Raw genomic sequence first — 12,135 nt, forward strand, 5'->3', positions numbered from 1 at the left:
AATAAGAATAATGTTGGCCGGGCGTAGTGGCTCACACCTGTAATCCCAGCACTTTGGGAGGCCGAGACGGGTAGATCACCAACGCCAGGAGTTCGAGACCAGCCTGGCCAACATGGTGAAACCTTGTCTGTACTAAGAATACAAAAATTAGTCGTGCGTGGTGGCATGCACCTGTAATCCCAGATACTCAGGAAGCTGAGGCAGGAGAATCACTTGAACTTGGGAGGTGGAGGTTGCAGTGGGCCGAGATCGTGCCACGGCACTCCAGCCTGGGTGAATGAGTGAGACTCCGTCTACAAAAAAAAAAAAGAATAATGTGAAAATTGCTTAGTAATTTCTGAAGAATGTTAAGGGCTCACAAAAGGAACTTTAAACAAATTAATCAATCAGTTAATTTATTACATAGAGATGTGGTCTTACTGTGTTCCCCAGACTGGTCTGGAACCCCTGGGCTCAAGCAGTCCTCCTGCTTTGGCCTCTCAGAGTGCTGGCGTTACAGGCATGAGCTACTTCGCTCAGCCTGTAACCTGTTTCTGGATGCTTATGTATTTTCTGTGGTTTGAATTTTGAATATAATGTTTCATAGGATTTTGAAGAAGTTTTCTGGGATTATAGGTGGAGCCACCACGCCCAGCCACAAAAGGCACTTAAAAAAATTATAAACCTGAATTCTATGTGGTTATATCTCTTTGCTAGGCATGAAGTAGGAGAATTAACCAAGATGTATTAATCTTCCTTTTAGGCAAGGAAATAACAATCAAAATAAACCAGGGTTCTTACGAAAGAATCAGTATACAAACACCAAATTAGAAGTCAAGAAAATCCCTCAGGAATTGAACAACATTACCAAGCTCAATGAACACTTCAGCAAATTTGGAACTATTGTTAATATCCAGGTAAATGTGGTTATGTCAGTGACAGAATCCAGGCATTTTATGGGTCTTGGGAATATTTCTATCAGCTCACCTTGTTTAAATGAGTCAGTGGTTATTCTGATCATCTCTGCTAAGTGCTGTAAATGCCACCATATATCTATATACCCACTTTTATGATGGACTTGTTAAACCATGTTTGTTCTTGTGAATTCATTTGGTTCTTTTCTGCAATCTCTTCCTGAAAGAGAATGGGTAGCCTCACAGTTTTGGAGACTGGGAAGTCCAAGATCAAGGTGCTTGATGATTCATTTCCTAGGGAGTGCTGTCTTCCTGGCTTGCAGATGGTTGGCTTCTCGTGTTCTCACATGGCAGACAGAGAAAGAGAAAGAGGGGGTCAGGGCAGATCTCTTTCTCTTCTTTTAAGGCCACCGATACTATTCATTAGGATGCACCTTTGTGACCTCATTTAACCTTAATTACATCCTAAAAGCTCTATCTCTAAAACAGTAATGTTGGAGTTTAGGGCTTTAACATGTGTATTTTGGGGAAAACATTCATTACATAGCAGTGGGTCATAATTTATTTAACTATTTTCTGTTTTTGGGAATTTATATTGTTTTATTTTCTTCAAGGTTGCTTTTAAGGGTGACCCAGAAGCAGCCCTAATCCAATATCTTACCAATGAGGAGGCCAGGAAAGCCATTTCTAGCACAGAAGCAGTTCTAAACAACCGATTCATTCGAGTCTTGTGGCATAGGGAAAATAATGAGCAACCGACACTACAGTCCTCAGCACAGCTGCTCCTGCAACAACAGCAAACACTTAGTCACCTCTCACAGCAGCACCATCACCTGCCACAGCATCTTCATCAGCAGCAGGTGCTAGTGGCCCAGTCTGCTCCTTCAACAGTGCACGGAGGTATCCAGAAGGTAATCTCGTTCACTGGGAATTAAAGGTCTTTTAGTTACACCCTCTAGATCAGTATTTTTCAATTCCTGGTCCTTGGGTCTTCTACAGAAGAGCTACTCTTAATTTGAACTGCAGACCAGTAGCATCTGATCTCCTGGGATCTTATAGAAATGCAGATTCTTGGGGGGAAAAATTGCAGATTCTTGAGCCATACTCCATCCTACTGAATCAGAATCCCTATGGGTGGGGCCCAAGGATTTGTGTTTTAACAAGCTCTCCTGGTGATTCTTACATACCTTAAAGTTTGAGACCTGCTATTTTACATCAGAATCACTTACCTGGGTGCAAATTCCTGAGCTTCAGCTTCTCAAACCTCTGTAGAGTCAGTCTCTAGATATGGGGCCTATAAATATACATGTTTAACAAGTACTCTTAAGTTATTGTTATGCACCCTAAAGTATAATAAGCATCTACCACAGAGCAACTTTGACTGTAGAGTTATTTCTTTATTTTGTTTTAGAGTCAGTCTTTTTTGTGTCTACCCATTTGCCCTCCTTTTTCCCATGTAAAAAAGTTATATGTTCCTTCTAAAAATGGGAATAGAAGCTCCAAGAGAATTGGAATTTTGCCTGTTGTGTCCATTCTAACCCTAGTGCCTAAAACAATGTCTGGTACATATTGCTCAAAACATATTTGATTGAATAGATGAAGGAAGGAAAAAACAAAACAACAAACTACCACACATCAGAGCCATTCAGAGATTGACCTAGATAATCTCATGCTTAGATTAAATAGTCAGATTTTTAAAAAGTATTCCTTACAGTACATGGCGTCAACTCCATTTGTCATCCTGCTCATTTGCATCTAAATTCTCTTTCAGTTATGTTTGTATCCCACTTCATGTAAGGGCCCAAAGGTGAATGCTTCCCCTAGATGTTGGATGAATAGTGTAGAAAAGAGTTCATACTATCACCTTCATGGTGATCATTAAACATGTTCTGTTAGTACAGCCCAAGATCGCATTATGTTTTTGAGGTGATCATTTCACAGTTATTCATATTAAGCCACTGTCAGTTAAGACCCCCTAATTCTTTTCTTCTTCTTTTTTCCTTTTTTTTTTTTTTTTTGAGACAGTCCTGCTTTGTCGTCATTCAGGCTAGAGTGCAGTGGCGCAGTCTTGGTTCACTGCAACCTCTGCCTCCTGGGTTCAGGCTATTCTCCTGCCTCAGCCTCCTGAGTAGCTGCGACTACAGGTGCATGCCACCACGCCTGCCCAATTTTTGTATTTTTAGTAGAGACGGGGTTTCACCATGTTGGCCAGGCTGGTCTTGAACTCCTGACCTCAGGTGATCCACCCACCTTCGCCTCCCAAAGTGCTGGGATTATATGTGTGAGCCACTGTGCCCAGCCAAGACCCTCTAATTCTTTCAGAGCATTGCATACTAGAGGAAACATTAAAAAATAATTAACGGTTTTTTTGTGTGTAGGTGCATGCATTTTGTTGTGATATGTTTTAGACATCCCAAAAAGTATGAATAATCTATCATTTGTATATTCACCAGTGCCCTTAAAAAATAAAACCTTACGGATAATTGAAGCACCTTCCCGTTCCCATTTTCTTATCTTCTTCCCTAGAGTAATCATCTTAAATTTGTACCATTTCTAGGCATGTTTTTAAACTTCTGCCACATAAGTGTTTATTTTGTATATGCAGATGATGAGCAAACCACAGACATCAGGTGCATATGTTCTTAACAAAGTTCCTGTTAAACATCGTCTTGGACATGCAGGTGGTAACCAGAGTGATGCATCACATTTGTTGAATCAGTCTGGTGGTGCTGGAGAAGATTGCCAGGTATGCATTTTTGGGAGCTTCAGATATATTTAGAATCATTCAGTGAATTAACAGAATAAATCAGTTATCATTCAGACAGTCAAGACAGTTGTGACAGTTAACCTAAGTGTGGCAGGTATACCTCTCTAGTTTCCATGTTTCAGTCAGAAATTTGCTAGTGAAATTTTTTTCCTATTCAAAGTTAAGTAGGAGGCTGGGCGTGGTGGCTCACACCTGTAATCCCAGCACTTTGGGAAGCCTGGGTGAGTGGATCACCTGAGGTCAGGAGTTTGAGACCAGCCTGGCCAAAATGGCGAAACCCCCTCTCTACTAAAAATACAAAAAATTAGCTGGGCGTGGTGGCAGACACCTGTAATCCCAGCTACCCGGGAGGCTGAGGCACGAGAATCACTTGAACCCGGAAGGAGGAGGTTGCAGTGAGCCAAGGTCGTACCATTGCACTGCAGCTTGGATGACAGAGCAAGACTCTGTCTCAAAAAAAAAAAACACACAAAAAACAAAAACCAAGTTAAGTAGGAATTTGAGAATTTTAGATATTTATTTGTTTGTTTGTTTGTTTGTTTGTTTGTTTTTTGAGACAGAATTTTGCTCTTGTTGCCCAGGCTGGAGTGCAATGGCACAATCTCGGCTCACCACAACCTCCACCTCCTGGGTTCAAGCGATTCTGCTGCCTCAGCCTCCTGAGTAGCTGAGATTACAGGCATGCGCCACCATGCCCAGCTGATTTTGTATTTTTAGTGGAGATGGGGTTTCTCCATGTTGGTCAGGCTGGTCTGGAACTCCGACCTTAGGTGATCCACCCCAGAGTGCTGGACTACAGGCGTGAGCCACTGCGCCCGGTGAATTTTAGATACTTATTAATAGAAAAGTGTCTTTATTAATTTCTTTAATTTCATCTTTAAGAATTTAGTGAAGGGTATTCTGTCATAGTAAAAAACCAAACTTTGAAATATGTTTTAAGTAATTTATTTTTAGTAATATATCTATACTATAACTCTTGAGCATGGTGATTATTACAAAGAGAGCTAAAAAAAAAAAAAAAAAAGGGAAAGCAAAGAAAACTGCTATCCCAAAAATACTATATAGCTTCTGTAACTGAAACAACCTGATAATGACTCATGAATAGACAGACTAGTGGAACAGAATAGAAAATCTAGAAATAGACTCAGTTGCAAATAGGAGTTTATTATATAATAACAAAGTGGAACAGATCAGTGGGGAAGTTATAGACATGTTGATAAATAGTATTGGGATGACTGGATAGCCAGTAGGGAAAAGGTGAAATAAGATCTGATCCTTTTTTTTTAATTATATCATAAACCAGTATAAATTCCAAATGGATCTGAGATTTAGATGCTGATTGAAAGTCTAAATGATACAACCCTCATGAAAGGAAATTTGGCAGTACAGTATCTGCAAAAATTATGCATATGCATTACAAAACTAGTTATCTTCCTTCTAAGAATCTATGTCAAAGGTATACCAGCCAAAATATGGAAAGACATATGTGCAAGGCTAGTAATGATATACTCTTTTTAATAACAAAAGACTGGAAACAACCCAAATACCCATCTGTAGGGGACTGGTTACTGCAAATGTAGTATATCTACACAGTAAATATACAACTATATAAAGAGTGAAGAATATTTTTATATGTACCATGGAGTGATTATCAGAATATATTAAGTAAAAAAGCAAAATGGAAGAAAAAATACATAGTTGACTACCGCTGGTGTGAAAAAGTAGAGGCACTGAACACAGAGAAGTATTTGCTTTTAACAGGAAAAAAACCAAAAAGATAATTCATATTATTTAAATCCTGTGGTTATGGCAAGTATAGAAGAAGCTAGATGACTTTTGATTACGTCTTGTTTTGTAGATTTAACTCGGAACCATGTAAATAAATTCTGAATGTAATTATAAAGTAAAATTAAATGAAATAGAAGTAATCCCTAAAAAGTGAAAAGAAAAGTGAAACACATGAACTAGCATATCTGCATTGAGTGCTTTGAAACAGTGATTTGATGATATATTCCTAATGTGATATACCTGAGGACAAAAAACAATTTAAAGAAAGCTCTTTCTAATCATATTGTTGACAATGTTGATATCCTGAAACCCATCTGTGAGCATTGTAGGGTAAATCAAATGAGGAATTACGCTGATGTCCTTGACAACTCAGATTTTCAGTGTGGTTGAAAAGAGAGATAGAAGATAAATAAGACTAAGTAAATACCCTGTAGTCCTGCATTTGAATAGAAACTATCCGTATTAACTCAGGTTGTATTTTATCTTAAGTGGGGAAAAAAAAAGGCAACAAAATATTCCCGAAACATTTCCCAATTCTATTCACTGAAAAGGTCTGGAAATAATGACCAGCCCAGTCATTGAGCATCCCTAGCACTCAAAGGGACCCAGGGATCCTTGAAGAAATAGCTGTCTCCAGACCTGAGACTGGCAGTACTGCAGATGAGCCTAGAATACGGTATCAAACCAGAAACTAAGGAGGGTGTCAAAGATTACTAGAGTCCTGTCAAAGAGAAAAACAAATCTGATCAGGCCTCTAGATCTACCCACTAATTTAAAAGAAATTTGGGGGACAGAGGGACATCTTCAAGGGTACCACAGAATCCTATGGGGGAGTACTACTGGATGAGTGACCTGGTTTCTTCAACAAACAATTTGCAATGAAAAGCAAGAGACAGAGAGGGAAACTATGAAGTAAAGGAGACTGTAAAGAGATGTAACAAGTTGCACTTACATGGACTTTAATAGATCCCATTTCAAATGGGGGGAAATTGTTTAGAATATTATAAGCTGGAACTGGAGAGGTGAATATTATGGCACATGCAGGACTTTCCTGTGTAAACTAGTTTAATTTCGATGATAATTAAGTGTTGTGGTGATTGAGAGAAGTCTTACATTTGGATATATTATTTATGTGATTGAATTTTCCATGGATTTCTTCATATTATTTTCTATATCTCTTATATTATTCAAAGTTAATTAAGAAGTTTTTAAAAAGACGGGTGCAGTGGCTCACACCTCTAATCCTAGCACTTTGGGAGGCTGAGGTGGGAGGATCACTTGAGCCTAGGAGTTTGAGACCAGCCTAGACAACATAGAGAGACCCTATCTCTACAAAAAAGAAAAGAAACCAGCTAGGCTTGCAGGTTCGCACCTATAGCCCCAGCTACTCCGGAAGCTGAGGTGGGATTGAGCCCAAGAGATTGAGGCGCAGCAAGCCGTGATTGCACCTCTGTACGCTAGCCTGGGTAGCAGAGTGAGACCTTATCTTTAAAAAAAAGGAAGAAAGGAAAACTTTAAAAAAAGAACGTAGCTTAATACTTAGAAGGATTTTTCAGTTACTGGAAACAAGAGTTTTTATTTGGCACTTCACTTACGAAAAACAACTTGTGAAATACCCTCCAGCCAGATACCACCTGTAGCCAAACAAATTCAACTTGTTATTCAGTGAGAGGTATACACAATGAAACTGGATGCCAAAAGGACTTATTTTAGGATTTTGGCTAAGTTAGATGATTTAGAAGGATTTAAGGAAACAGGCATAAATTCTATGATAGGATATCTTACTAAATCTTACCTGGAATGAGGCTAAAGCAGTAAGTGGTAAAGAAGCGGCAGTCATTACCAGGATAAACAGATGTTTAGTCATTTTATAGTTTGGATAGCATTCATATTTTTGTCTCTGTTCAGTCATGATTAGGGATTGGTCTTGCTTTTGTCTTGATCTGTTATGGTCACAGGAGCACCTTTGTCTGATGTTGGTGTTTTGTGAAATTGTGTTTAACAGAAGGGCACTTAGGCTGTTTTTATCTTTTGGGTGACAAATTTATGCATAAAGAACTGGATTTTATAATGAAGTTTTTAAATGTAAAAGGAAAATTTAACTCCTAAGAAGAGTAGAAATATATGCATCCTTTCTAAAAAAGTATTCTAAGCATTTCTAAGATATAATTATATTTGTGTGTGCTTTTTTTTTCTTTATTTTTTAGATATTTTCAACTCCAGGCCATCCAAAAATGATTTACAGCTCCTCAAACTTAAAGACACCTTCAAAGCTCTGTTCAGGGTCTAAATCTCATGATGTTCAAGAAGTGCTTAAAAAAAAACAGGTAACAGTCTTGATTCTTCTTGCCTTACAGAAGAAAAGATGCCTTGAATTTTTAAGTGGTTACATTATCACTTTTAAATCAGTTCATGTTGTCAGGGCATAACATCATAATGCTTATTTAGCTTCTTCTCTAATGTAAACTTGGAAAAAAAAGATGGACATACAGAAAAAATGTTTCACAATTGCCATTCAGAATTTTTTTTTAATACACTATTATTCCCTCCAATTCTAGTGTTTATTTTCTTTTTTTAATTCCTAGGTAGATAATGATTCATATAAAATATAAGACTTTTGTAATTATTATCTATATGATTCAGTTCTGAGTTTCATTGTCATCCTGTTAAGTTCACATAGGGTTTTCCAAATTAAATAGATATTTATATGTACTATCCCAGTATAATTAGAGATTTAACAGGAGGGTGGGAGGCAAAATTTTCCTGGTGAAATCCATAGATTTTACTCTCTTATTTCTTTTTTCTTTTTTTTTGAGACGGAGTTTTGCTCTTGTTGCCCAGGCTGGAGTGCAATGGTGTGGTCTTGGCTCACTGCAACCTCCGCCTCCTGGGTTCAAGATTCTCCTGCCTCAGCCTCCAGAGTAGCTGGGATTACAGGCATGCGCCACCACCCCTGGCTAATTTTGTATTTTTAGTAGAGATGGATTTTCTCCATGTTGGTCAGGCTAGTCTTGAACTCCCGACCTCAGGTGATCCACCTGCCTCGGCTTCCCAAAGTGCTGGGATTACAGGTGTGAGCCACTATGCCCGGCCTACTCTATAATTTCTAACCTATAGCTGCATGTCACTTTTTTCTTTTCTTTTCTTTGAGACAAGTTCTCACTCTGTCACTCACGTTGAGTGCAGTGTCGTGATCATGGCCCAGTGCAGCCTTGATGTCCCAGGCTCAAATGACCCTCCCACCTTAGCCTTCTGAGTAGCTGAGTAGGCATGTGCCACCATGCCCTGGCTAATTTTGTTCATTTTTTTGTAGAGACAGGGTCTCATTCTGTTGCCGAGGCTGGACTCAAGCATTCCTACCACCTCAGCCTCCCAAAATGCTAGGATTACAAGTTGAGCCACCATGCCTAGCCTCACATTTTTAAACTTTAAACTTAAAAAATAAGGATTTAGTTATTACATTGGCAAGTGAAAACAACTTTTGTTTTTCTTCATAAGGACATTCAGGTCATTCAAGTCAATCTCATAGATATAGCTAATTAGGTCCAATATTTTAAATATTTTTTAAGTACAGTTGTAAACTCTATTATGCTGAAAGTGTTAGGGAAAATATATTCAAAGGTTTCATCTATGGTGTCAGCTATTTTTTTATTAGGAGGACAGTCTGTCTCAGGGATGACCCAGAAAAAATGAGTTGAGAATGGTGGCAAATTACATTATCTGTATTAATTTCTTTTTTACTTACACAGGAAGCAATGAAGTTACAACAAGATATGAGGAAAAAAAGACAGGAAGTGTTAGAAAAGCAAATAGAATGCCAAAAGGTAAGACAAGAGCTCATTATTTGCATGCTAGAATTGATGTATAGAATTGATCTTAAAAGTATTATTCATAATTTTTAAAGACTTCTTTATATTAAAGTTTATTAAGCATGGTTTTACCTTTTTCTATTTATTTCATAGATGTTAATATCCAAGTTAGAAAAAAACAAAAACATGAAACCAGAAGAAAGAGCAAATATAATGAAGACTTTGAAAGAGCTTGGAGAGAAGATCTCACAATTAAAAGATGAATTAAAAACATCTTCTGCAGTCTCCACACCATCTAAAGTGAAGACAAAAACGGAGGTATCTATTTGCATTTTTTATTTAACATAGGGTTATTGAACATCTGCCATGTGCTTGACACCTTGAAAGTACAATGGGACCCTTAGGTAGCTAATATCCTAATAGGGATATAGGCAAACAATTATAGTACTTAAAAAAAAATCCTAATTATAATACCTTTTTTTTTTTTTTTTTTTTAAGAGACAAGGTCTCACTATATTGCCCAGGCTGGCCTCAAATGCAGTCCTCCCACCTTGGCCTCCCAGAGTGCTGGGATTACAGGTGTGAACCACTGCACCCAGCTGCCACAATTTTTTTGTTTTAGTGTTTCTGTAGTTGCTCTGTACCCTTTTTGGGAAGAGGTTGATAATACGCTGTTTGAACAAAGATGTGTTTTTTAACTGAATATTTTGGTTCTCTGCTGAAGATGACACTGTTAAAGTGATGGTGGTGAAAGAGGTATTTCCCATTTCAGCAGTGTTTTTCTAATGCTGTAATAGTATTGTAATAAAACCATCCTTTAAAAAAAGTAGCCTGGCCTATTCATATGGGTAAAAATGTGGCATGTTATTAAAAAGAATAATCAGAAGTTTTAGATCTATTTAAGTCTAATTTTTATTAATTTCCATGTGTTTCCTTGCTGTACTTGGTTTAGACAGTGGTTCCATTACACCACAGTTCTGTGGTGTGATTATAGGTAATTCTAGTCCTTTGAGAACTGGTAATGAATTTGTCAGATATGTAGAATGTAAATTGTTACATGTAGTATTACATTAAATTTGAAATTATGGTTCTCTATCAGTATAGAAACATAAAGTGTTTAAGATTTCTTCTTAAAGATATAATAAAAATGTTTTTTATTGAAATCTTTTCTAATTATAGAAAGAATATATATGCACATTTTAAAAATTAAAGAGGTGAAAAAATCATTGGCAGTCATGTCTCTTAAAGACTGATAAATAATTCGTCTCTAACAAAAAAGAGAATGGCAACAGTTATGGATTCCAATCTGGTAGTAATTATGTAGCTGTTACTTTGTACTATAAATACATTTTTACTATATAATTTATTTTGCTCCATTGTGTTTCATTTGTGATACTTTATTATGTGACAGTTATTCTCAGCTCCCTCATCTCAGGTGTCTGTTCCTAGGATGTGATTTTTAAGCCGTCTAATGGTTACTCTTTTTCACTGATATCCATATACTTTTTACATGTTGGCACTACTATATCTGTAAAGTTACTTTTTTAAAAACACCCATGTTTATTGCATCCTCTCATTCTCATGTTCCAAAATACATGTGTATCATTGTGTAACTATCATGTTCTGGAGGAGATCTTGTAAGTTATCTAAAAAATACCTTTTTATTTTCAACTTTTCCAAAGGCCCAGAAGGAGTTATTAGATACTGAACTGGACCTCCACAAGAGGCTGTCCTCAGGAGAAGACACCACAGAATTACGGAAAAAACTCAGTCAGTTACAGGTTGAGGTGAGATTTAAAAGGAGTTAGCGCCCCACCACATTTAACGTCTCAAAAAAGTTTTCCTTTGACCGGGCGCGGTGGCTCGTGCCTGTAATCTCAGCACTTTGGGAGGCCGAGGCAGGTGGATCACCTGAGGTCAAGAGTTTGAGACAAGCCTGACCAACATGGAGAAACCCCGTCTCTACTAAAAATACAAAATTAGCCAGGCGTGGTGGCGCTTGCCTGTAATCCCAGCTGCTTGGGAGGCTGAGGCAGGAGAATAGCTTGAACCCTGGAGGCAGAGGTTGCAGTGAGCCGAGATCGTGCCATTGCACTCCAGCCTAGGCAACGAGAGTGAAATTCCATCTCAAAAAAAAAAAAAAAAAAAGTTTTCCTTTGTTTTTAAGGTTTAGTCTAATAATGTATGCTACATTCTACTTTTTGTTGTTATTCAGGCTGCACGGTTAGGTATTTTACCTGTGGGTCGAGGAAAGACCATGTCCTCTCAAGGTCGAGGAAGAGGCCGAGGGCGTGGAGGAAGAGGAAGGGGCTCACTAAATCACATGGTGGTGGACCATCGTCCCAAAGCACTAACAGTTGGAGGATTCATTGAGGAAGAAAAAGAAGACTTGCTTCAGCATTTCTCAGTAAGTTTTTAAAATAGCAAATGCTAACTCTAAAAACACTGTGCTCATCATTTTCCTTGCTGCAGTGTATATAAATGTCAGATGTTTTATAGATTAGAAAAATTAGTTGTAAAAAACATGAGTACTACCAAATGCCTATTTAATATATTTAAAAGTCAAGAAGCAGCTCTTGCTTTTGATTCCATAATACTCCACTTAAGTGCATTTGTAGTGACAAGTTGTTCCAGAGCTATATTTAATTTTTGTTTTGGGATTATTACATGGCTTACCAGGCATTTATAGTTAACAGTGAAACAGTCTGGGATGGAAGCAAAATTCAAATAAAGAATTTATTAGGATAACAGGTATATTTAGTTATATTCTGTATATAGTGGCAACCACTTACTTTTAGGCAAACATGCAAATAGAGATTTGCTACAGGCAAATGTCTTTACTGTTTTGGACATATGCAGTATATACTCTTTCCAGCCA

The 12,135-nt window shown here is 37.7% G+C and overlaps 1 protein-coding gene across 4 annotated transcripts in view; it reads left to right on the forward strand.

Annotated features, from left to right (window-relative positions):
- The window catches only part of RBM27 (RNA binding motif protein 27), an 85,372-nt gene that overhangs the window by 56,147 nt on the left and 17,090 nt on the right, over nucleotides 1–12,135 (forward strand). For all 4 annotated transcript variants that reach the window (XM_004042756.4, XM_019028374.3, XM_019028376.3 and 1 more), the window contains 8 exons: nucleotides 743–896; nucleotides 1,508–1,804; nucleotides 3,499–3,639; nucleotides 7,656–7,775; nucleotides 9,198–9,272; nucleotides 9,411–9,575; nucleotides 10,940–11,044; nucleotides 11,473–11,664. In XM_004042756.4, the coding sequence (XP_004042804.1) occupies nucleotides 743–896; nucleotides 1,508–1,804; nucleotides 3,499–3,639; nucleotides 7,656–7,775; nucleotides 9,198–9,272; nucleotides 9,411–9,575; nucleotides 10,940–11,044; nucleotides 11,473–11,664 (1,249 nt within the window). The remainder of the gene's footprint in view (nucleotides 1–742; nucleotides 897–1,507; nucleotides 1,805–3,498; nucleotides 3,640–7,655; nucleotides 7,776–9,197; nucleotides 9,273–9,410; nucleotides 9,576–10,939; nucleotides 11,045–11,472; nucleotides 11,665–12,135) is intronic.

This window comes from Gorilla gorilla, chromosome 4 (genome assembly GCF_029281585.2).
Source record: "Gorilla gorilla gorilla isolate KB3781 chromosome 4, NHGRI_mGorGor1-v2.1_pri, whole genome shotgun sequence".
Classification (NCBI taxonomy): Eukaryota; Metazoa; Chordata; class Mammalia; order Primates; family Hominidae; genus Gorilla; species Gorilla gorilla.